The 27,096-nt window shown below is 43.9% G+C and overlaps 1 protein-coding gene across 1 annotated transcript in view; it reads right to left on the bottom strand.

The window, feature by feature from the left end:
- The window catches only part of LOC135921762 (uncharacterized), a 57,358-nt gene that overhangs the window by 17,539 nt on the left and 12,723 nt on the right, over positions 1 to 27,096 (bottom strand). Inside the window, exons 2-4 of the mRNA XM_070523499.1 lie at positions 18,724 to 18,946; positions 3,129 to 3,291; positions 461 to 573 (exon numbers count right to left, since the gene is read on the bottom strand). Of these exons, the coding sequence (XP_070379600.1) occupies positions 461 to 573; positions 3,129 to 3,291; positions 18,724 to 18,884 (437 nt within the window). The 5' untranslated portion in view covers positions 18,885 to 18,946. The remainder of the gene's footprint in view (positions 1 to 460; positions 574 to 3,128; positions 3,292 to 18,723; positions 18,947 to 27,096) is intronic.

Consider the following 27,096-nt stretch of genomic DNA (forward strand, 5'->3'; position numbering starts at 1 on the left):
TCTTATTTTTGAAGGAGAGGTATGGGGGTTGGCGCTATAGTTATCCTATTTTGGGAACTCGTCAGGTTTTCCGTTTTTATCAGGGCAAATAATATTAAGCTTTCAAACGTGAATTAGCAATTATATTCAGTCACCCTTGCTTAGTCTCTAACTTTGTCGTCCGCGCAGCACGTGACTTTTATGCCAAAGTGTCAATGTTTGACCATTTGCGAGAAGCAAATTGGTCGAGCGGTTTGCGAGTCGCCAATGTTAATGAGCAGTGATTTTAGTTTTAATTTTTGGTAAGGCGTGTCGCTGTTTTTATCCTGCCTTTGTCGTTTACGCTACGGCAAATGAAAAAAAAAATACCGCTTGTGTTACTAGGACGACGAATTCTACAGCACTATTGTATGTTGCTCAAGCATTTTCAGTTTCTGAATACCACCTTCTTGCAGACCCTCTGCGATTAAATGTTGCTTACTGGAGGTGCTGTGCCGCCTCCTCGCAGGCAACTTGCTTTTTACCGTAGTAGCCGAGGAAGGTGTATGACGCTACTCTCTTCGTAGCAGATGGCTTGGATATGTCAGCTGCTTTCTGTGGAAAGGAGGCAGGAGGTCAACACGTAAACATCACTGCAATCACAGACCGTTTTAAACAGCGCTGCTGCACGTGCAGCAACACCACCTTTTAAACATGGTGTTTTCAGACACGTGCTCATTACCAACGTAACACCCTCGAGAACTTGTGAAAAAAAATAAAACGTGTCACATAGCTTCTATCCAAATATTTTGCTTAACATTCATTCTATGCAAAAAAGGGTGACTATCATTTAAATGAAGAAATCGTTGAAGGTAAAAAGAAATTTATTGTGACTGACGACTCAAGGACTACCGCATGAGCTTGTAACATTTTCACTGAAATTTATAAAATTTCTTTCAATCTTGTGACTCAACTGAAAAACGAATGGCAGCATTTTTACGTGTATGCTTATTGCTAACGATTCGAATTTTGTGCTTTGCCACCCCCTATCAAGAGGCACGCAATGAGAAGCATCGTAGAATGTCAGGCTCCGAAATATTTTCGACGAGCTGGAGTTCATAAGTGTGGCCCTATTCTTAGTATAGTTTTAGATTTCAGGACAATATATAGGGGTGGTAGCTGCGACCAAGAATCGATCGTGCGACGTTATGCGCCGTAGCAGTATCTGACAGCAAGCGAACCACGGTTGCAACGTCGAATTATAATTTACATGACAGCACTGCAACACTTTCATCTGGGGTTTCACTACAATTTCTTGGAAACACCATTCCTCCCATAGCAGTCTCTGGTAGTGCAGATGTTTTCTCGGCGATTCTTTTTCTGTCTGCGGAACGCTGTCTAGAAGCGATCGCCATTGCGTCAGGTCAGGGTCCACACAGCTCAACTGCTGTCACTTTTGTAAGGGCATTTTTAGTAGTGAAACTGAATATATTATCCACACTGAATACTGTTGGAACATTTACTAATATTATAGTATATGCGCAGTTTTTCTCAAGATTCTTGACTTGCGCTATTGCGAGATCACACCTTTTATTTTGCAGAGTGCATCGCCCTTCTTTGTGTGGCACGGCGGCTCAGTTGAGATGCGTATTAACTGTTCTGTAATCTTACAATGAACGGAATGACTTTCTGAAAATATTCGGATGCGGTGTAGTGAATACTTCGCATTTTTTACGACTTGAGTAGCTTGACAAGCCGAAATAATGTGTCACTAGGTGACTAACTTCACGCCAAGATAGGGGAAATTATGTCCTCAAGAAGTCTTAGTGTCATTTGGTGATATTCTGATTTCACAGTGAAATAAAAAAAAAATTCGCTACAATATCTCAATATGCATAACAACAGGAGGTGTGAATCGCAAGCTGTCACAAAAATTAAAGTTAACTATGTAACTATTACTTTCAGCTTATCATGATAAGCGATGTCATACAAAGGACCTGATCTAAAATCACTCACGTCGTTCAGATTCTTTCAATCAGGATTTTGAGCATTAAGATTAGACGTCCCCTGTAAGACGCCCCTTCTACGCAAATTACATTCCCAGACATTGCTGAATGACTAGCCTTAAAAAGTTGAAGGCGCCTATACTTCCATAGCTCCATTTTTAATCAGATATGGCAATAGGAAATTTTATGACTGGAAGAAACTAGGAGCGTTGCTTCGTCGTAAACATAAAACGCAATTGACAAGGACCACAACAATTCATGCAGTAATTAGTTAGGGATGTAGGATTTAGAGTGACCCACTTAGATCTCATAAGAACTCTGCCCTTCCTATTCATGGTGTGCTCTGCACATATATATACATCAGCCGCGAAACAACAAAATATACAAGAACTATTGTAAAATTGACCCCACGATATTGATAAGGTTACTCGTGTGCAAAGGCTCTTTCCATAGAACTTGTGTTATTTGCATCTTGTTATTTGTATAGGTGACATTTATATTTGTATCATGTTATTTGTGCGCTATCATGAATAAACAATAACGCCTCCTACACATCTAAAGTACTTAAGAAGACAACACTTGTAAAAGCGTTACTCAAGTTTATAAAAGAGTTTGAATATTGATAAGGAAATATTGAATAGAGAAGAAGACGAGTTATGCAACTGTAAGGGCAAGTTGTTCGATTAGCCGAGAGTTTTCCACGGAAATATTAAGCTTTAGCACATCTTGCGAAAGAAGGCAGATCAGGGATGCAAAATGATCACAGTGAGGGTCTGTGCAGCCAGAGTCATTTACTCCCCTTTCTGTTTTAATTATCTCAATATCAGCGCATCTGCCTCAACTTGTCGGTCACATTGCCTTCTGCGGAAATATGACTGAGTTGTTGAATAAACCTGCAGTACAAGATTCGCAAGGCTAAGAATTTAGTTATTTTTATAGCAACCAAATGATGCATTTTTTCTATTTCTGACATTTGCCACATCTTACTGCGCGCTACTAATCATGGCAATGCCACTCCGTAGTGTTCGTAGTCGCCGACTAATAGTCTTTAGCAACTTTATTGCCCCGTTACAGCGCTTTATTTAACCCACGTAAGAAAGATGTCTCTTTAATACAAATGGCCTATCACCGTAGGAGCGAGGAAGAAAAAAAGATGCTAGAAACCTTCAAAGTAAGAAGGGCATTTTCGAAATAGCCTGGTACATCAGTAATCGTTTGGTGCATATTCATTACGCCCCAGTGGTAGATTTTGTGGTTCCACAGTTTTTCTTTTGCCCACGCTGTTGCGGTCGGCTTGTTAAGGTGGGCCAAAAATTGGCCGATGTCCCTGAAAGCACACGAGAAATAAAAGTATTTGCATTATTTTTCATACAAGTGAAGAATACAAGATTATGAGATTAAGCAAGGAATTTATGAGGCAAGATCGAGGAAAAAATTATGCAGTGCAAGCTAAGAAAAACAAGCACACGATGTGTGCCCAAAAAACAGCATGAACAACACAGTTTGGGCGAATAATAAAAAAGCGTAATAACCATATTTGTAGTAATGGTATTTCTGTTCTTAACGTCAGGATTTGCTGCAGTACGGATTTGGTAACAAACATAGGTATAAGGAAACAAATGCAGACATAGTACTCTACGATGTCTTACATGTAAAAACGCTACAGTGTCCATTGGGTTCAATCTGGCATGAATAACCATTTAAAACTCGCTTCATAAAAACAGGCATGGTTCAAACGGAAATCGCACATCACACCAACGAGCTATGTTCGGATACATATATTTCTTGTACAATTTTATCGATGGCGATTTCTTTATTAGGTTTACCATTTCCTAGTTTTCATTTACCAGGTTAGTAATGTTATTCCTCAAGCTCTGCATCCCATAATTATTTCTAATCTTAGGTAGTTAATAGTTAATCACACGAAAGTTGCGGTTTGTGGTCCTTTCAAGATAGATAGAGTCAAAATTTGCCTAGTTTTTTTTTTTCAATTTGCGCGAACATATAAAGTGAGAGCTTCTCTGCATAAAGAAGATTTGGGGGAAGTTATTTATACCTCATTTCCTATGTACATGTGGTATCATTGAAGCGGATGCGTTCAAGAGCGCGAACAGCTCTCTTTTGAAAAACCTCAAGTTTACTCAAATTTGTGGTCGTTGCATAGCCCTATGTCAGTAAGCAGTATTGTAGAAGGGACTGAGTTAGTGCATGATATATAACCGGTCTCAATCTGTTTATAAAAATGGACCTAATATCGAGCCTTGTGGTACTCCCGTTGGAATTAGGTTGTGATCTGACGAACAGCTCTTTATTGTCACGTACTGTTAACTATCAGATAAAGTCAGTTAGTTATCAGATAACTTTTGATTAACTGATAAGCCTGGCCCCCTAAATCGCAACGGGGTAGTTTATTTAATAATATAGACTGAGTAACCGAGTCAAACGCTCTCTGGATATCTAAAAATATTCCCGCCTTAAACTGTTTGTTTTCAATATTCTCAACAAATTTTTTTAATGCCTAGTAGCGCTAGCTCAGTGTACGTGTTTCTTTTTTTGAAATCCAAACTGCCGGGGTACTATCAATTTGTGTTTTCTTAGAAAGTCAGGTATTCTAAATACAACGTGTTCAGTTACTTTCGAGAATACGTTCAGAACGGGAACAGGACGATAGTTTCCTAAGTCATCTTTTTTTCCACCTTCGTGAACAGGAGTTACGCGTTGTATTTTTAATTTGTTGGAAACCAGGAAGCCGAGTCGAAGTGGAGAGTGCTTCTTTATTCGACGCTTGTAAAAAAAGAAAAAAAAAACTAAAAAAAATACAGGTGTGCGCTCGGCTCCACGTTCGTTTCTAACTTCGGCTGCTTCACTTCTTTTTCGTAGCATAATATTTACCAGCTCCCGGCCGAACAATTTGCGTGTGCTTGTTTCTTTCAAAGACGGAACTTGTCTGACAGATTCTAGGTGGTACAGCATCTGTACCGGCTTGCGCAACGTGTTGCCATTGGAAGTGCGTACTTTGCATGAGCCTACTTTGCCGTCACTGCCCGAAAATAATTCACTCACTTGTACCATCTTCCACTATTGTCTTGGCGAGTTTAATTCTTTTATCAGTACTATGTCTCCAAGCTTCAGTGATTGTGAGGGCCGAGTTTCATCAATGTGAGCTGAACGAAGTTCTCGGAGGCACCCTCGTCGCCACCGGTTCCAGAGATTGTTTAACATGTGTTCTCTGTTTCCATCTTCGCTGAAGTAATTGGCGTGACGACGGTGTCTTTTTTGATGCTGTGCTTGACAAGGCTGGAGGAAGCATAGTCAACCTTTGGCCTATGAGGAAATGACTTGGCATAAGCGGCATTGGTTCAGACGCTTCTGCATACACAAATGTTATGGGTCGTGAATTTATCATCGCTTCTACTTGATAGAGCGTGGTCGAAAGTTCTTCATAGGTAAAGAAACTGTTTCCCAGTGTTTTCTTCAATGTAGACTTGACCTATCTAATAAGTCGTTACCAAAATCCTCCCCACCAGGGAGCTTGTTTGGTGATAAATTTCGAAACAATCCTTTGACTTCCAAAATACGATTGTACTTCCTGTTACTTCATTATATCATAATGTCACTGAATCTCCCTTGAGGCCTTTTTAAATGTGTTGGCGTTGTCGGAATATACAATCCTACAAATTCCTCGTCGTGCCACAAATCGTTCAAATGCTAGCAAGAATTTGTCGTAAGGCTCATGACAAGCTGCAGATGAACCACCCTGAAGATGAAGCGAGCTACCTGATGAGGACGACCGACCGACGCGATCAACGCGACGACGCTGGGACAGAATCAAAGAACGATCTACGTCACGTCATCACGAAGCCACCGATTACCAAAATGACGACATGGAAAGACTACGACTGAAGCGTGCTACCGTTCGAGCGGCGGTCACCGGGATCATCAACGACATGACAACTCTTATGCAGATGGAACCAGCACCATCTCGTGAGCTGACCGACCTTCTTAACCTATTGAAGATAAAGGAAACTATGCTTATGGATCTTGATAACCAAGTAGAAGAGCATGTTACCGATGACAACCTTGAGGATTAGCTTCAAAGCGTCGGACACTATCAATAATCTATCGTCCTAGCGAAATCCCACGCTGAACGCATTTTATCTGATCAGCAAACGCGACTACACACGCCTCTCACGATGACTTTCATCAAGCACGCGCATACGTTAAGCTACCTAAGCTCGATGTGCCGAAATTTCATGGTGGCCCCCTTAAATGGCCAAAATTTTGGGATCGATTTGAGTCTACTGTTCACCAGAACCGATATATCACAGTCGTAGACAAATTGAAATATCTTTGGAGCTACTTGATGGGTAAAGCGGAAGGTGTCATCAGCGGCCTGTCGACAACAAACAAAAGCAATAGCACAGCTGTAGCACAGCTATAGAACTTCTCCAAGAAAGATTCGGTCAGAAACCACATGCGTCGTCTTCAAAACCTCCATATAGTTCGTTCTTGCGAAGATTTCGAAGGGCTTCAAAGGTTGCGTGAAGAATCGCAGACACACGTGAGATCCCTGCATAACCTTGGCGCCGAAGAAAAAGAATACGCAGTGCTTCAGAAACCGGTATAATACAAAATCTTCCACAAGAAATGGTACTCCGTTATACTAAGCGCAACTTGTCTTCGACAACTACAGGTGTTACTAGTGACAGGCTAAATGAAATGTCTGTTCTAGACTTCTTGAGCCTTGAAGTAAGAAGCCGGGAAGGGACTATAATGATGACTTCTGACAAGAGAAAACAAGTTTCACCCGCAAAACGACAATTCAATGAGCATTTCCAAGGTAGTGCATCTATGGTAACCGTGAAACTGACTTCAGAGAGTTGTATATTATGCGGAGACAAAGATAACTCTGTGGATGTCTGCCCAATGGAACTAACTATACACAAGAAGAAAGAGAAACTACGCAAATTAGGATGTTGTTTCCGCCGCGCTAGGCAATTTCACAAAGCTAAGGAATGCCGAAACTGCAAGAGACTAAGCTGTGCGCAATGCATGGGGTGACGTATCACCACGATGTGTGACACAAAACGGAAGCAAAATAATACGGAAATGCAGGCAACTGTTTCCAGCTCGTTAACAGCTTCGCTAAAGTACAGCGTTCTTGTGCCGACCACCCATGCTTGGGCTCTGGGATATGGAAGTAAATGCTTTGTTAGAATATTGATTGGTGGTGGCAGTCACTGCAGCTTCATCACGGAAGAATTGTCGAGGAAGCTGAAAGCCACCGTGTTAACCGAAGAGCAGCTCACCATCTCGGGATTTGGAAACGTTTCAGCACCACGGAAATATTATCGGAGAATACGTGTCACGCTGCATAGGCAGTACGACTCGAACTCACTTGAAGTAGAGGCTATATAAGTTCCCGAAATATGCAATGACTTGTCAGCATTAACAGAGACAAATGTACTTGCAAACTTGAAAAGCAAGAACTTACTTACGTTTGGCTGACGTCAACGCAGTTCAAGTCTCGCCTGAGCCTGGAATAAGCGTGCTTATAGGTGCAGACTATTATTGGCAGCTCGACAGCGGTAGAATTCATCGACTGGACGACTCCTTGACCACCATCGAAACTATCATAGGATGGACACTTCATGGAGATACGAGAAGTCCACCTAAGTTCTACAAGCCGGAAACCAAAAGGAAGTTCAATATATGTCTATAGGAAGCCAATGTTCCCCACCAACTGAAGTCTTTCTGGGAAGTAGAACATCTGCGACTGAATAACGAAGACAGACTTTCGAAAGATGACGAACGTGTCCTGAAGAATTTCGTGGAAACAACTGTTAGAGACAATGGTCCCTATCAAGTTGAACTGCCGTGGAGCAGCAATTGTTCCCAGCTTAAAAATAACCGGGATGTCGCGTTCAAGAGGCTGGGGTCTTTGCAGAGAACGCCACATCGAGAGCCGGAGTTTCAGAAGAAATATGACACTGCCATTAGGAGCTACTATAACAATGACTTCGCTGAGAAGGTCACAATAGACAGTACGAGTGAAGATATCACGTTCTATATGCCACACCGAGCAGTAGTGCGACGCAACAGAACTACGACTAAAGTACGGGTGGTATTCGACGCCTCTTCTCATGCTGCGGACTCCCCTTCACTTAACGACATCTTGAGGACAGGGCCGAATTTACACCCCAACCTCCTCGACTTACTGCTGAAGTTTCGCAGCTTCAAGATTGGAATTGTCGCCGACATTAAAAAAGCGTTTCTTCAAATGTCGCTGCCTGAACAAGACCCAGACGCGTTTCGTTACTTTTGACTTAAGAAGGGTCTTCCAATATTGAGGTATTGCGCATGACAAGGGTTTATTTTGGCGCCTGCAACAGTCCCTTTCTCCTTGCGGCAACTCTTAGACGCCACTTCCTACTGGTAGAAGACAAATACCCTTCTATTGCCAAACTATTGAAAGATGATTTCTATGTAGATGACTTGGTTATCGGGGCAAAGGACAAAGACGAAGAGGAGCAAGTCGTTAGCGATTGTTAACGATCTTGAAAGAGGCATGAATGCATCTAAAAAAGTGGACGACGAAGGATGGACACTTACGAAACTTTTACAATAGTAGAGACACAAAGGTACAGTTCCATGTAGGAAAAGAAAAGAAGATTCTTGGTGTCGTTTGGGGTACCGACAAAGACATTTTAAAGCCATCCCTAACGAAGATGCTTGAATCATTGAACGAACAAAAGGTTACGAAGAGACAGATCTTAAGCTTCTCCTCACTCATGTACGATCCCTTTGGATTCTTAGCGCCATTCGTGCTGGTAGTCAAGTTATTTATACAAAGACTGTGGTTAGAGAAATACACCTGGGATGCGCCAGTTCCTGAGTCTCTTCTTATAGTGTGGACAGCGTGGACTAAAGGCCTCACAACGGTTAATCAGCTAGAAGTCAGGAGATATTTTGGTCAAACTCTCCTGGGCAAGAAAGAGCAGGTTACAATACAGGCTTTTAGTGACGCTAGTCCAGTTGCCTACGGCACCATGCTTTACCTTCAGATACGAGACTTCAAGGGAGCCACGACAGTTCATCTACTACTAGCCAAGTTGACAGTCGCACCTATACAAAAGATAACTGTGCCACAATTAGAACTGACGGGAACCCTAGTTGCAGCTCGACTAGCTGCAACAGTGAAACGTGCTTTAAATCTAGAGGGCATTGAAACAGTTATGTGGACAGATTCTACGATCGTGATTCATTGGCTAAGCGGTTCAGCGAAACGTCGGGAACAGTTCGTAGCAAACCGAGTTAAAGAGATACCGTAAGAGGATCCACTACGGAGCAACTCTTACAAAGTTCAATTTGGTGGAAAGGACCAAACGTCCTCTGCACCGAGACGACAATCGATGAGCCCTGCTACACCGAGGATACGGTCGAAATAGGAGAAACAACCTGTACCGCAGCAGCAATTCAGGATACAGTCGGCCTAGAAGCAGCTGCTCGACCATTGTGCTTACAATTGTAAATGTCAACGACTACAGCTCTTATAACCGACTGATGCGCACAACTGTGTGGATACAACAATTTGCTAGAAATCACAGGTACACAAACACCCGGAAGAAGGGGCCTTTAGACGCAGCTGAAGTACAAGAGGCTGAAATTTATTGGACACGTCCAACACAAGATAAAGTATTTGGACCAGATGTCAACAGAATTGACACTGCACCGCAGCGGTTCAGGCCATATCACGACGAATTAAGGCTTCTTCGCTTGGGAGGTCGTCTTCAGTTCAGGTAGCTCGCTTCATCATCAGGGGTCTTCAACTGCAGATCTGATATCCTGCTCATGGCACCATATGTTGAAAACCAGGAAGTGGAGCCGAAGTAGAGACCGTCTTCTTTATTCGACGCTTGTAAAAAAAATGCAGGCGCGCACTCGGCTCCACGTTCATTTCTAACTTCGGCTTCTTGACTTCTTTTTCGGAGCATAATATTTAACATAATTCACCGGGAAAGTATCCGTCCTTTAGAATGCAGTTGCATATGTGTGCCAGGGGAACTGAAATTGTTGACGCTACAGTCTTAACCTCGTCGAGGCCAGCTGCAGTTTTACTAAAAATAGATTTATTATGCTAATTATTTCCCATTCGCTAGTAGGCATCAGGTATAAGTTCCTAAACAATTTGTGTTTATACACCTGCTCGGGTCAACTTTTGCCGTATTATTTCATTTCCTGCCGCAAGTTAGAAAATGCTGATCGAATTTGTTGAAAAGGTCTCGACCTGTAATGGCTTTGCCGGCAAATTTAATTTCATCACGGATTAAATGAGTGGGCTTTTAATGACATATTTCATTATAGATATTCCATAGTTTACTGGAAACATCAACGCCATGAAATTTATTACTGTAAAATTGTCTTTTGCCTTTCTAATTTCCTGGTTTATTTTCTTGCGATACCTTTTATATTCATTGAATTTATCGCTATCTTTCAGTCTCAAGAACTCTTGAAACAGCTTGTTCCTCTCTTGTATTTGTTTATGAATTGAAGGTGGCATCCGTGGTTTCCTAGCTTTTTTTTTTCCATGCAACTACTGGGAAAGCCTTGTGGTATAAGTCGAGTATCTTTTCGTAAAATCTTAAAAAAACAGACCGAAGGCCGGTTTTCGTTCAGGACTTCGTACCAGTCTGCATCAAGCACGATCTTGTTGAAAAGGTCTATTTTAGAATCATCTATTCTTCGGAATTTATGGAATTTATCATAATTTATCTTCTTTACTGTTTTTCATAAGATACAAAAGACAGGCAAATGATCGCAAAAATCGATAGATTGTGCCCCAGAGGCTATATTATTTTCTGCACTACTTGTATAACAAATATCTAGCATTGCCTCGCTGGCAACAGTCATTCGCGTAGCAAATTTTATGAGACTTTCGCAAAAATATCTAGACCTAATATATGGAAACTTTTTCTGCAGGGCTGTTTGACAATGGTTAACATTTCTGTCACTAATAACTGTGATGTTTTTCGTAAAATTGACAGATATGCAAGAACATGATGAAGGTATTCAAAGAAGCGCGTAGCGTTCCCCGATGGAGGCCTGTATATAGCAATTAGGTAAGTGTTGCAAAAAATATTGTAACAATTTCGTAGTCATTTGAAATCACTGATTATTCTTTTTCCATAGATAAATCAACACCGTCCCTTGTGCAAACACTGACACCACCACCCGTTCTGGACCTACGACATAAACTACATTCCAGGCAGCCATTGAACCTATAGACATCCCTATCACTCAAAAACCGTATTTCAATGAGGCATAGTACATCAAGCTTCAATGACATCTTTTCCAATTGGCACTTGGCACGCTTGCTTCGCACGCTTGTTTTTGTAACTACGTGCATTGAAATGTATCGTAGAAAACGCATTGTATGTCTACGCATTCTGACTTACGTACTGGTGAAAGTAATCTGGACTATACATTGAACCCTTCATGGTATTTACGAGTTTATCGAAGAATGCAGCAAGTTATGTAGGCGAAAACACTTATACCATCTTCTCGAGATCGCTCTCAGTAGAAATTTTAATTGAAGAGTTCCTTGGTTTCTTGCATGCGAGCACTGTTCTGCGATGTCCCCAAACGAACTGGTAGCCTCTTTCCATTGCTTTTGAACGTGCAAGATAAAGACGATTCTTATTTAGCAGTGTCAAGTTTCTGAAGAAGAAAACGACATCCGACTGTCTTTTTCCCAGTAGCTTGGCATTTGCTTTCCATTGCTCACTCATCTTGCGAGTGGCAAAAGGAATGATGATGGGTGGCACACAATTGGGGCGTGAGGGCAACCTACGAATGCTATCAATATCAGAGTCAGCGAATTCCTGTAGCCCCAGTGGCTCACCCACTGAGGTTACTACGGTCAACAAATTGTCATTTGCTGTTACTTAAATGTCGTAAACCTCTAGGTTCAGTCGCCTACTATATTGCTCAAGTTCATTTACCTCTTTCTTCAACCGAGGAATTTCTTGCCTTGGATTTCCTGCTTCTATTTCTGTCCCCTTTTTCTGAAGATTATTTATTGCCTGGTCTTGCTTGTTTAACCGAGTTGAAAAGTTATCCTATTTATCAAACATCATTTGCATAGAACTCTCAATGCTATCAATGGTGTGTTTTAATCCTAGTGCTAATTCCATCTTCTCGGAGAGCGTCAGCAAGGTGGTTAGTTTTTTCTGAATGTTGCTCAGTTTATAATGTTGCTCAGTGAACACTGCTCGGCTCTATTCTTGTCGTATAGTCGCCATTTGACGACCTGCCATGGCCAGGATTTGCACAGGAACTGCATTGCCCGTCATTTTGCAACTGCGCATCAATCTGCTTAAACGCCTTTGCTGTCACTACATGATTAAGGTCGAGAACTTGCTTCAATCGTGAAGATGTCGGCACCAATAGACGGCTAAAGTTGCAAGGATTCCGCCGATACCAAGTTTTCAACGGTGGGTGGACATTTTCCCAATCGCTCGAGGACCTTTCTGTGCCACCTCTGCCCGGCAGAGGCTTGGTGGGCGAGCTCAGCGCGGTTCCGCACGCTCAAGCCACGATGTCTACAGCTATGCAAATCACCGTTGACGGTGAGGATATCTCTCCCGACGAAGTCAATGAAAGCGCTGGGTAGACCACGGCCTTACACAAGCGAAAACCCATCATCCAGGACCCGCTCGGGCAGGGCGGCCGAGTCACCGACATGCGACGTGGCGGGAATAAAAGCCAGGCTACGGCGAGTGTCAAGACACGGCTAACGACTGCTTCGAGATTGCCTCGCCTACCGAAAGAGCATGTTCGAATCATAATCCGTCCCCGTGGAGGACTGGACATTAAGAAGATGGGCCACTTCAGAGTTGCCCAAGCCCTCACTACCGCTGCTAGACTTACGGAGGAGGATACGGCGGAGGATATTATCTGTCCGAACGTGGTGCAAAACATATTGGTGGCAAGCACGCCATCAAAACGCAACGCCATGGCCTACGCCGATGTGAAAGCTTTACTCATTGGACAAGCAAGCTACGAAGTTAGTACATATATCGCAGCCCCCGAAAACTCATGCAAGGGAGTTATTCGTGACATTGATCCCACCATCGATCGAGAGGAGCTCAAACGCCTTATCATTCAACCCAAGAACCCAAGCGCCCTCGAGGTGAGACGAATCAAGAACACAAGCACTGTAGTCATCCTGTTTGATGGACTCAAAGTCCCGGACTACGTAAAATGCGGTCCCAGTTTAATCAAATGCTCACTCTATCGCAGACCAACTGACGTTTGCTATGCATGTGGAAAGCTTGGCCATAGAGCTGACGTTTGCCCAGCCCCTGGAAATGCCATCTGCCGCGGCTGTGGTGCGAGCAACCCGGACGATAAGCACGAATGTACACCGAAGTGCACCCTTTGCGGAGGCCCTCATCTCACGGCTGACAGATCCTGCAAGCAAAGGTTCCAAATTACGTTTGTAGTTAGGCAACGGAGAAGAGAACGGCGCAACCGCGACCATTCCAAACAACCAACTGGGTCGCCAATGCCTCTCAAGCCGGCCCTCAGCAGCTCGCACAGATCCAGGAGCCGATCCCGAGACCCTGGCGGCGAGGATAGCGGCTACCAGGACCGTGTCCCTTCTAGGGGTCGCTCGACGGAACGCTCGTCTTCCAGAGGCCGCAAGGCCCCCGGGACCCGCTCCCGCTCCAGAGGCCACTCTCGTTCCAGGGGGCCTGCAGTTCAGATTCAGGAGCCTGCTCATCGTGGTACCACATGGGCTGACCGGGTCAAGGAATCACCGAAAAAGGTAACGGGGGATCAATCGCCAGAGCACGACAGGATTGCACAATTAGAAAGAGAAAACGCTTCGTTAAAATACGCAATGGAGCAGCTCAAAGCAGAAATTGCAGAGCTAAAAAAAGCCAGCAAGCGAGAGTCAGTTCAACCCAGTCAGGCCCCTGCAGTAGAAACGCCCATGGAGATCCCCGTAGCGGAACCGACTGCCAGCAAGGAAGCCAGCAAGCGAGAGTCAGTTCAACCCAGTCAGGCCTATGCTGTAGAAACGCCCATGGAGGTCCCTGTAGCGGCACCGACTGCCGATGGTTTACCCAAAAAGAGGGCGCTGGCAGTTCATGCCTCAGACAAGAGCGCCAGCGTTCGAAAATTGGAAAAAACGATAGATAAAATTGATGAATCCCTCGAAAAAGTCCAAATTGTTATTGACAAACTTGCGGAGGCGGTCAAAGCACTAGGAATCAGATGCGATAATCTGGAACGCCACGTTTCTACAATGGCTTCAGTTACACCGTTGGAAAAAGTGAATGACACCGACACTGAAAGGTCGGCAGCGGCTGCGCTCCGCAGCATTTTATAATACAAGCTATCTACTATGTCCCACCATGGCGGCACATCACAAAGTAATTAACATCTGGCAGTGGAACTGTAGGGGATTCCATCGTAAAAGGAACGTCCTCCAACAGTTCATTCGGACCCACTCGGAAAAGCCACATGTAATATTATTACAAGAAACGCTCACGGATAAGGTCACCCTTCCAGGCTATAAATCGCATACCCAATATGCTGATGAGAAGAGGGGAATAAGCACATTAGTCTCGAAGAAATGTGCGTTCATAGTCCACGATCTGAATCTGCAATCCAATAAAGTTGAACACTTGCTTGTTGAAATAATCCCCAGCGGACCATTCAAGACAAGTATCTTTATACTTAACATATACAGTACACCCAAAGACATCAGGCAAAGATTCGCGGCAATTATTAACAGGGCTGCAAGCAAGGCCAAGACATTTCCACTCCTGGTGGCCGGAGACTTCAACGCTCCGCATCCAGCATGGGGGTACCAACAAGCTAACCGCAAGGGCGTTGACCTATGGCAAACTACAGTCAATAATCACCTCACGCTTATAACAGATCCGGCTTTTCCGACCAGGATTGGCAACTCCTGCTCTAGGGATACCACACCCGATCTCTTTTTCATACGGAATGTGGAATCGGCATCTTGGTCCAACCTCCAAGTAGACCTTGGCAGTGATCACAACATCCTGGCCACCTGCGTCAACGTGAAAAGCGGGGAACTCAAAGAGTTCATTATTACAGATTAGGATTACTTTCGCAAGATTCGGGAAGAGCGAGCACAAACGCATGACTCAGCACTTAGCCTCGAGCAGTGGGCTGAACAGTTAAAGGAGGACATCAGCGCGGCGACAAAGAAAATCCAGACTGAACTGGAGGTGGACAGGATGGACAGCCGCCTCGCTCATCTTCTAGAAGCTAAGACGTCACTTTTGAAACGATGGAAAGGGCAGAAACTCAACCCAAGGCTCCAAAAAAAGATCGCGGAGCTCAACAGAACTATAGAAGATCACTGCCAAACCTTGAGCAGACAACAGTGGGGTGAGGTCTGCAATTCTGTGGATGGCCAGATGAGAGTTGGAGCTAAATGGAACCTACTCAAGCATCTGCTGGATGATACCAATACCAAGTCAAACCAAAGACAAGTGATAGCAAAGGTTCTACACCAGGCATCACAATCAGAGACATTGCAGACCGTACTCGACAGATTAGCTCGCAAGTATCTGCCACTGGGCAACTCGAGTGATGAAGACTATCCCCCTACAAAGGCTCATCTTGCCCCGAGCTAGATAACCCCTTCAAGGCATGCGAGGTAAGGGAAGCTCTCCAGCATCTAAATGGCAGGTCTGCCCCTGGTCCTGATGGCATCCCCAACCGCGCCCTCCGAAACCTGGACGACTGCTCTATAGAATGGTTGACAGAGGAGATTAATGGAATATGGGAACGAGGGGTTGTCCCGGAGTCCTGGAAAATGGCCTCGGTCATCCTCATTCCAAAGCCTGGAAGACCCCCGAGTCTCTCAAACCTCAGACCCATTTCCCTCACGTCCTGCGTGGGGAAAGTAGCGGAACATGTCATACACAATCGAATTTCTAAGCACATCGAGAAAAAAGGATTGTTTCCGTACAACATGATCGGCTTTCGTCCGGCCCTGTCAACGCAAGACGTCATGAAACTCATCAAGTGTGAAATCATTGACAACACCGCAAGAAATATAAGAGGCATCCTAGGCTTAGACCTAGAGAAAGCCTTTGATAATGTATCCCATGCTCACATTCTGAACTCCATCTCAGAGCTCAATTTGGGAGACGCTTTCCACAGATACATCAGCTCGTTCCTACGGGATCGCAAGGCCACGCTCAAAATCGGTGACCTCAAGTCCGACAATTTCAGTTTGGGCCCCAGAGGCACGCCACAAGGAGCGGTAGTCTCACCACTGCTTTTTAACATTGCCATGACGAAATTATCGCAAAGACTCTCCAACATAGAAGGGATCAATCATACGCTCTACGCTGATGACATCACAATATGGTGCACCGGAGGAAGCGAGGGAGCTGTTGAATTAGGCTTACAGGAGGCTGTAGATCAAACAGAGATGTACCTGGAAAATACGGGGCTTAGATGCTCCCCGAGCAAGTCTGAGCTCCTCCTCTACAGGCCAGTCAGGAGAGGCCCCAAACCTAGAGGATGGAAACCGTTGTCTGACCTAAACATCAAACTCCACACTAAAAGCGGCTGTACTATCCCCAGAGTAGACACCATTCGGGTCCTTGGCATGTTCATCGAATCGAATGGCAGTAATAATACTACGCTCAACAAGCTGACAGCCAAGACTGAGAACACGATGAGACTCATCAACAGAGTCTCGAATAGGCGTGGAGGCTTAAAGGAAGACAACCTCCTCCGGTTGTTCCATGCCTTCCTCATGAGTCATATAGTTTATGTGGCCGCCATGCACAACTGGTATAACTCCGAGAAAAAACGATTAAACACTCTCATCAGAAAAAGTATAAAAAAAGTACTAGGCATTCCGTTACGGGCGAGCACGGACCTCCTTATGCAACTAGGAGTTCACAACACATTGGACGAGATAATCGAGGCCCAGGAGTCAGCCCAACTGGCCCGTCTATCCTGTACCCCGGCTAGAAAGAAGATCCTGGCAGTTCTTGGGATCAACCCTATCCTCATGGAAGAGCGGAAATATGAAATATCAGAAAATCAAAGGAACAACATACGAGTTGCACCGTTTCCCCGTAATGTTCATCCTCGACACAACGTAGGCAGACGCAGGGCAAGAGCCCTCGCCCTCCTCAAGCGTACCAAAGACGATCCTTACTCGGCATGTTTTGTCGACGCAGCCCAATATGGACAGTCGTCTAACTTCGCCATTGCCCTCGCTGATCACAACGGACAGATAGTGAATGCGGCTTCCCTGAAGTGCTCAACACCAACCAGAGCGGAGCAGGTTGCAGTTGCTATAGCACTCCTAGACAACAGAAGATCACAAATCTTCACTGATTCGAGATCGGCGGTCAGGGCTTTCGCTTCAGGATCCATCGCTGAGGAGGCTCACAAGATTCTCAAGAACAAGATAATCTCTCCGCACACCATCACATGGTTTCCGGCTCACCTCGACCCCCAGCTTGACTCGTTTCCCAATCTTAATGACATTGCCCACTCCCAAGCGCGCGCACTAACCCACCGCGCGGGCGCAAGATTGAGCTCAGACTCTGGGGTTCTCGAGTTTCGGGACACTCTCACTACTTTCAGCGAAATTACTATGCACTATCACCTGGGTAGGAGGACTTATCCTCCCCCTCACTGCAAACTGGCTAGACCTCTGGCGTCCACTTTACGCATGCTTCAGACGCAGTGCTATGCGAACCTGGCCCTTTTCCACATGATCGCTCCAGAGGCTTTCAGCTCTACTTGCCCCGACTGTGGGGCTGTTAGCAATCTCGAACACATGCTCTGGCGATGCGCCTCGTTACAGGGACCCAATCGCATCACAGAAAAAGAATGGAGCTCTGCCATCCGGAGCTCAGAATATGCCCATCAAACTTGGGCTGTCCAGAGAGCCCACGATGCGGCGGTTAGGCTCGGCCTGCCAGTCCCCACGTGGGAGCGGCCCGCAGCTCTGCCCTAGGGCAAAGCGTCTCAGGACCTTGCTATTAAAGTTCTTTGTCTGTCTGTCACTCCCGAACACTTTCTTACATGGAAACATGTTTCACACTCGGTGCATGTCAATGATTGCTGATTGCCTAAAAAAAGGTTTGACACAAGTGCCACCAACATCATTGCGCATCACCGAATCTTGTGAGCCTGCCATTTGAGCATGTATACAAACGTCACTCTTGCGACGGAAGAGGCAACAGCAATGCTATCTGAATGGTCTTTTACGCAGTGGTAAAGAAGAATGTACCAACCTGCGAATAGGGAAAGTAATACTTAAGGCCGGGTGAAGCGTTCGAGCTGCCTGCCGCTGCCGTCGCCGAGCTCAGTAGATACGCATGTCAAAGTCCCCGGTTACACTTTTGCACTTCTTAAATCACAATGTGTGCGGTAAATTCTTTACCTGAAATGTTGATTAACCACACCTTCATAAATAGTCAAATATTCATTTTAATTTCTTGTGCATGCAAATAGATCCTGCCATCGAAAGCATTCTAGCACAAGAACTAGAGTTGTACTAAAAACGGCTAATATTGAAAAAAATCTGTAAGCAATGAGAATAGGTACAGCGAATACTCTTGTCCTGTTCGAAGTATTTGTTTAAAGTTAACCGATGAGCGTCTCGTCTTCGGCGTCCACGTCTCGGGTTTGTTTTGCACCATTGCTTTGTCGCACCTCAAGTCGGTGTACTTACAAGGCATATATCGAGACGCCAAACTGCGTCTGCTTTGCCACGGCCGCGAACGTCTGAAAGGTCTTGAACTTTCCCCGGGACGGTCGACCCAGTTTGCCGAAGGGCTCCTTCAGCGAGTCATAGAATATGAAGTCGCAGACCCCGTCCGCTGGCAGCTCCATCGGGCCTCCGCGGTCCACGGTGCAGATCACAGATTCGAATGTCGGTGGTCGTTCTTCGAGAGCTGCGCACAGCGGTGCACGGCTCATGAAAAATTATCAGTCACATAACGTATACGTCTGACCTCGCTAGCCAGCAAGCAGTGCCGTTGAACTCTCACGCGAGGAGTATCACCCAATGCTCCAGTAAAGTGACTCACGTTTAAAAAGAAACTCTTCCCGCCGTGACTAAGGAGAAATTATATTTAAACGAAAGCATCTGGACGACTGAATTTGTGTATACAAACTGTAGGTTAGTGTAGGGGATCTTTTATTGATTGTTGGACAAAGTGGCTAAGTACCGGCCCAAAGCATTTATTATTAGCGAAGTCACGAAGTAATAAAGAAAATACTAGTTCACTACTTCTTTTATAACAGATACAGTCGTCTAACCCATTATTTTTCGGACTGCAGCAGAACAGCAGTAAACTGAAATCACCTGAATGGAATAGTCGCCTAAATTAGACAGTGTCAAGTTCAAGTCAAGTCAATTCAGTGTCAAGGTCAAGTTAAGGTATGGTTCGCAGTTCGCTGATTTTGCATTTTGGCTATGGCAAAAAAAATGGTTTGTTGAACGTAATCACATTCTTTCCTACTCCGCACAAACAAACCCTAAAGATATTGCCGCAAATTAGTTGCACAGACCATGTTAGCGGCATCGCGAAAAATGTGTATGATTGCGCTTTTCCATTACGGATTTTCTTGCGAATTCTCTAGGTTTTTTATTGCCAATATGGGGGCTTTGGAAGACTTCACATCGGTCGTGCCTTGCTGCGGTTTCTTCGTGTTCGTAGTGTGGAGGAGCTAAGAGTTTCCTTAGCGTTAGCAACGGTAGCAAAGGAACGCCCACACAATGAGATCACACTGGAGACGAAGTCAAACGTTATAGATGGCTTCGAGAGATATTTGTTTATGAAATGGGACAATTTTCTCACTACATAACGCCTTCTTTGGTTTTGTAACTAGGTTTTCTGCTACTACCACTAAGCAGCGAGTTCGTGCTCAAAATTTAGCAATCAGATCCCCTATACCTACTATTTTTTGTTGGCAATGATGTACCTGCCTCTTTCAAAACAGAATTTTGCGCACACTTGAGCTCTATCTCTCGGTAATTCTCAATACAGATTTAAGGAACTCATTCAGCCAATCCTTGAGCTGCCGACTAACGAGAGTTGATTCTGAGCGCTTACGTCCTGCAGTTGCGAGCGGTTGACCTACCTACAGTCCAATTTTCTAGAGCAATGCCACAAATAGGCATTCCGGCTTTCGTGCGGAGCAACGGCTAACAAATAAATTTGTCTGTATGCTTTACAAGTAGCTGCAAATGAAACTGAATTTGGTTCCAAAAGCAGGTAGCAGAGCTACACTTGCATCTGGGTAATTTTCAGACCGTTCACGTCAATAGAACATTTGTATACGTGTCACAAATGCTCCAAAAATGCAAAGCCCGCTAATGTGAACGAGAACTTAATAAATTCAGCGAATATTTTGCAGTTTCGAAAACTCACTCAGCTTATTTTACGTTATATTTGAGGCCTTTAGCCCCAAAGTGAAACTTGATGAAATTGCAAATAGGTAACAGGCTCTCTCTAAATGCTCGTAACTTCTTGCGACCTCATATGTGCTTTTTTTATTACAGTAACTAGGCCGCTATGTAATAAACCAAGAAAGACATCTAAATATGGAACACGCCTAAGCATCCTTTGTAACTGTGCAATGCGATGCCGTTAAGATATCCCTGACTGTTTTTAACACTTCCCGGCAGCTCCAGCTTGTGTAACCGTAATGTTTACCGGGAAACGCTTGTGGCGAACGCTTTGCATAAAGGAGAGCTTTTTGGTCGCAACACGGCCTCTTGCGTTGGCCGATCCCGGAGGTTGGGCACAGCCACGCCAATTAACTACATACTTCGCAGGTTACAGTTGTAGTTTCGCACTTTCTATAAATACTTCTGAAAAGATTTAACACAAAATGCATGCGCTGTCGGTGCTTTGTTCCATTGCATTTGTTTGTGGCCCATCATTCCCACGATACCGAAAAATAACTTCGTCAAGAATGGACGAAAAGATATAGGCAACTTTAGGGGTAGAGTGACGTGGCAATATAAGCTGCACGTACTTCATGCGAATAAAAAGTTATGGCATACACATATAATACATATGTACGGCCGTTTAACTCACGCAAACCACCGACACCGACACCGGATTTAATGCGTAACTGGGCCTTTAGCGCTATCGTGCTAGAAGTGTACGCGACAAACACCCCAATGTCCCGTCCTGTCTGAAAATCGTTGTTTGTTTCGTGCAGAACAGCATGTTTATCCACAGCACCGTATAGCAATTCACCGTTGTTTAATTTTCACCAGAAGTGCTTCTTTGATGTAAACAAAAAATTGAAACTTGTTTGTCGTGTTGGAGTGTTATAAGAAAATGTCTAGATGCAAACAATGCTTACGATAAATTTATTTCAATTTTCAAGCGAATATATCATTCCAATTTTCCGCTAAATAGCGCAGAATAAATGCGCAAACCATGGATAACGCCTGAGATGCGTCATAGAATGAAATCAACACATAAACCTTAATACAATTCCTACATATTCGTTTACCGGAGGACTGGCTGGCGTTCAAGTGTTATCGAAACAAGCTTATAAAACGCTTGCGATCAGCGAGAACTCACTAAGCATCCACATATCTTGAAGTTTTCCACCCGCCGTGGTTGCTCAGTGGCTATGGTGTTGGGCTGCTGAGCACGAGGTCGCGTGATCGAATCCCGGCCACGGCGGCCGCATTTCGATTGGGGCGAAATGCGAAAACACCCGTTTACTTAGATTTAGGTGCACGTTAAAGAACCCCAGTGGTCTAAATTTCCGGATTCCTCCACTACGGCGTGCCTCATAATCAGAAAGTGGTTTTGTCACGTAAAATCCCGTAATTTAATTTTTTATCTAGAAGTTTCTTGTAATCCTTCTGACGTACTGTGGTCTATAGTAAACCCACTCCTTCATCGCGGCTGCTTTACCGCCCCTGTTTGAAAACTAAAAGTAAACGGTATAGATGGGGATGGATGACATTTGGCTGACGCATGCATTAATTTTTTCACTGATATGATGAGGACCGGAACCCCGGCTGATGCGTGCGAATACATACGTGTTCGCAACGCCTAATCATTGTACTTGCGTCCTGTAACCGCCCACGAAGTCCTATCAACAATAAAAATTATAAATAATAGCGCCATTTGTAATATAGACCGAATTCAAGTACGTGCTGTCAGACGTGTCTGATCTTATCGCGCCAAATCTAGCAGATATGTGTAACATCTGTTTAACTAACTCAGTTTTTCCTTTAAGTATGCAAATAGCAAAAAATAACCGTGCTTTACAAAAAAGGTCACCGAAATAACTTTGGCAATTACGGACCGGTGTCCATCTTGCCTATGTTCCCTAAGGCCTTCGGAAAAAATTATGCACACTTGATTTTCAAGTTTCATTGATAAATATAATTTAATTACAGCTAATCAATTTGGTTTCCAGAAAAATATATCAGTTGAACTGGCGCTGCTCTTGCAAGAAGAGTATATTCTTAAACAATTTGTAAATAAGGCGCTCGTTCTTGGTACTTTTGTTGAATATTCCATCCCATTTGATTTATAAACCATAAGATAATGTTAAAGAAAATACATTGCTATGGCATTCGGGGACAAGCCTTAACGCTTATTGACTCTTATTCATCAGAGAGACAGCTGGTGTTTCAGGTAAGCGAGTATATTTCAGGAGTGAAACCTTGTCATTGTGGAGTGCCACAGGCAGTATTCTAGGCCCACTATTATTTATTATCTATCTTAATGACATTGTAAATATTATTTGCGAGGCCAAATACGTAATATATGCTGATGATACCAGCATACTTATTTAAGGGCATGATAATTACGAACCTATAAGTACTTGTTATCACACAATGAAAACGCTAGTGACATGGTCAGCAGGAAATGCTATGCGTATTAACGAAAATAAAGCAGAAGCTGTTATATTCTGACCAAAAAATAAAATTATTCCACCTCATGAAGGCATCGTACAGAGTACTCGCACTATTGAAACAGTTGACCATTTTAAATGTCTGGACATATTTTTCCGCGATTATGAGCTGGGATTACTACGTAAGACATGTCCTGCAAAAATTAGCTCAGGTGACAGGTGTAATTGGTCGGCTTCGATACTTACTTCCAAAAGGAATCAAGCTTCTGCTCTTTCACTTGCTCATTGACTCTGGTTTAAATTATTGTCAACTAGTATGAGGTATAACGATGGTCACTTACCTAAATCAAATATTCTTGGTTCAGAAAAAAATGCATTAGGCATATTTTCAATGCGCTACTAATGATTTATTCTGCTGTTCAGGAATAGTTAAGGCGCGCCAGACATACAAATATACCTTAAGCAGAACATTCAAATTAGAAACTCGAAGGAACATAACTAATTTGCGCGTTCTGGCCAATTTAGGAATTCGGCATTTAAATTATCCCACGCATCCTGAAAAAAATTAGGAAATAGACACAGTACGGTTAAACTACGGAAAAGAGCGCTTGTCTTACACCCTTCCCTCCCTTCTGAATCACTAAGATGTTACCAATTTTGACTTTTTTGACTCTGAGGTTTCTACTACATAACACTTATTTTACTGCAAACCTTGTCTAACTTATCAAATCCACAACCGTATCGAATTGTTTCATCTGGTTGTACGTAATGCTTTGTAACGAGTTCATTTATATTTTTTTCTGTACATTCAGGGTATTTATTTTGGATATCTGTAATTTGATGGCATTTTAGATAATAATTTTTTTCTAAGAAACTGGCTTGTATTTATTTTTTGACTGTAAAATCTGTTTTAACTTTTCTGTATTAATTTTACGCTTTCATTACTTAGTGTGTGCCTATAGTACTACTCTCTCTGTTGCTTCAATTTTTGAGTTATTTTACTGTAGTGCTCTTACCGCTCCCAAATTTTTCTATGGGGCTGTGACCTAGTCAAGGTGTTCTGACAAACAGCTTTCTGTAACAGTCCCTCTTCCTGTATCATTGACAGAAGAAAAATAAAGATTGATTGATTGATAGCACAAAAATTATCGTTGAGCTGGATTACTGGACATACCTCTGGAACTGTACAAGAGGTAAACGTTCAGAATTACGTATCTACTTACGGCTCCTATTCAAAATTTTGGCGTGTAACTTTAGGGCGCAAATTAAGTCAGTAAGCTCTCGGGACATCTACATTTGGAAGAAATCTTCAACCTAGCTCCAGTAATATGATGACCGCTTTTTGTGATAAGCTGACGGGTAAAAAATACTTTTGGATCCACTTACTATAACAACAAATAGCCTTGTTATGCATTGGAGTGGATAAATAACCGAATAAGTGGAACTCGAATGCATCTTGTCGCACATTTATCGAATGAATACCGCGAAACAGGTTTTAACCTCAGTGTTTGTTCCAAGTGGATATGTTTTGCGAATTCAAAATTTCTATAAAAGCCGTAAATATATTGTCACTTCGTAGTGACGGCTGACGACGCCAGCAACAAAGCTGAATGGCGAAACTAAATATATTGGGCGAACCTGTGCCCACAAAAACCGGTTACTCTCGAAGCTCAATGAAAGCGGCGAACACAGTCACCGATTGTCGAAATTCTAATCAGCGGGCCAAGCGCGTCGGCTTTTATAAGTCAGTCGTTAAATATTCCAGTTACCCGCCGTGGTTGCTCAGTAGCTATGGTGTTAGGCTGCTGAGCACGAGGTCGCGCGATCGAATCCCGGCCACGGCGGCCGCATTTCGATGGGGGCGAAATGCGAAAACACCCGTGTACTTAGATTTAGGTGCAAGTTAAAGAACCCCAGGTGGTCGAAATTTCCGGAGTCCCCCACTACGGCGTGCCTCATAATCCGAAAGTGGTTTTGGCACGTAAAACCCCATAATTTAATTTAATTTTAATATTCCAGAGTAATTGCTGGGACCCGCGTGTCTTCCGCTAGTTTATAAACTATTTGCGTCGCGCATACATGATATCAAATTACACAAGGTTCGGTGACTGCCAGCGGATGGCACCATCGTTAACATTCCAGAAACTTCCAATACCTGCAGCAGGCGCGTCCTGCACTGTGTGATAACATTTGTTAGGTGGTGAAACGTGGTCGCTCGATAAAGAAGTACACGTGTCAATGCCCCACCCTCTTAAAAAAGTATTGACCCGACGCTGCAAACAAATGAACGTAATAAACAAATACGCCGATAGCAAAGAATCAAAATAAGGAAGTTTGTCAGTATGCGTAAGAGGGTCTAAAAGGCACCACGTGGACCACTTCAGATCGTGCGTGGCGCTGCAGCCAATACGAAATGCTGTCTGGCACGACCTCATAGTCCACTTCGCGAATACGTCGGATGATCTTGTCGGAAGCTCAATGGAAGCGGCGAACACAGTCGGAGATCGTCGAAAATCTGATCAGCGGATCAGGCGTGTCGGCTTTTATCAATCAGTCCTTGAATGTTGCGGAGTAATCGCTGGGACCCGCGTGTCTTCTAGTGCATCTAGCGTATGCCGACGATGGCGTGACTATAATGGCATCACGAAGTCCTTATGACGATGCCAGCGTGATGATCTCGTCATTACGAAAACGATAAGGCGACGACTGTAGATGACAATGAGGTGAAGACGAAGTCATACCAAGAGCCAGATGACGAAGTCAGGACGATGATGAAGGAACAACCATGACTGCATCACTGACACTACGAACACAAAGCACAGCGACGATGTCACGACGACAGTATGACATATCGTGACGACGATGACATGAAGCACAACGAATTATCAACGTGGAATGACGACGATGAATCGTGATTCCACCAAGTTGTCGAATAATTTGGGCACAAGGTAATCACTAGTGGCTCACGCCATTAGGGAATTTGGTTCATTTGATCGGAGTAAAAGGCGTCCTGACGAGAGCATCAAGGGAGTTACACGACCAAGCTAGAGTAACGATGACTTATTGAGCACAATAAAATCACCACGATGGTTGACAAGGAATTCATGACCACTGTATGACGACAATGGCCTGACGACGATACGTCAAAACGCTGGCATCATGGCAGCCAGACGCTGGGATGGCTGCGATGGAAGGACTACGACGGAATCGTGAACATGAGCGTAAACAAACCTGGCAGACTACTTGGGTCACTGAGTTGGCGTAAGAAACTGGATAGATGGATCGAGAGACAAGCAGAAAATGCCTGAAGTAGACAAAGAACACGAATTGCATCAACTATATACCCTGTGCATTTTTTGGTTGCTTTGTTGGTTTCAGTTTCGCTCACCCGCCGCACCCTCAAACACACACAGACACATAGACAAATATATATATATATATATATATATATATATATATATATATATATATATATATATATATATATATATATATACAGAGAGAGCGAGAGAAGGAACCAAGGGGGGCCCCAATTTTATTATTCACATTTTAAAAACCACAAAACAAACACACCAAGGACAACACAGGTGATAGCACGTGTACTAAATGAAATATAGAAATTCTAAATTCGTCTATATGAAAGTGTATGAGAAAGGAACTGCGCATCGGCGGGATACAAGCTCGCGCGTTTGCATTCCGCGTGCCATGCTGTTAGCTCTTGAACTACAGCGGCGACGTTCTGCGATCAACTTTCAGGGGTAGTTATGTTTCACTACTACAATGTTAGCCAGCGCCATCACTCGCAAACTCTGGCGGCCGATGTGTAACGTCCTTTCTGCCGCAGGCATCGTACCTGATCTATTTGGGGGATAGCAACAGGTAAGTAAACCCACACATGCTACCTGAAGGCATCGATGTTGCCGGATTCGAGACCCTTAATTGCTATGCTCCCTTGAGCGTTGATTAAAGGGACGATACAATTGACGTATGAATAATAAAAGTCAGGCCCCTCTGTTCTCTTTCATCTCGTTCAATATATTATGAGGGTCTCGAATAAGTGGTGAAGCAGCAGCTTTGCTGCTTTCTTCACCGTCAATACTACGTGACACCTAGTGGAGGTGCACAGCGATCATGCACCGGACGCCCCCAAGCTGATATGTACGCCTCCGAAGAGAATACCAACGTCGCCAAGGACCACCGAGGT

The sequence above is a fragment of the Dermacentor albipictus genome, chromosome 8, assembly GCF_038994185.2.
Source record: "Dermacentor albipictus isolate Rhodes 1998 colony chromosome 8, USDA_Dalb.pri_finalv2, whole genome shotgun sequence".
Classification (NCBI taxonomy): Eukaryota; Metazoa; Arthropoda; class Arachnida; order Ixodida; family Ixodidae; genus Dermacentor; species Dermacentor albipictus.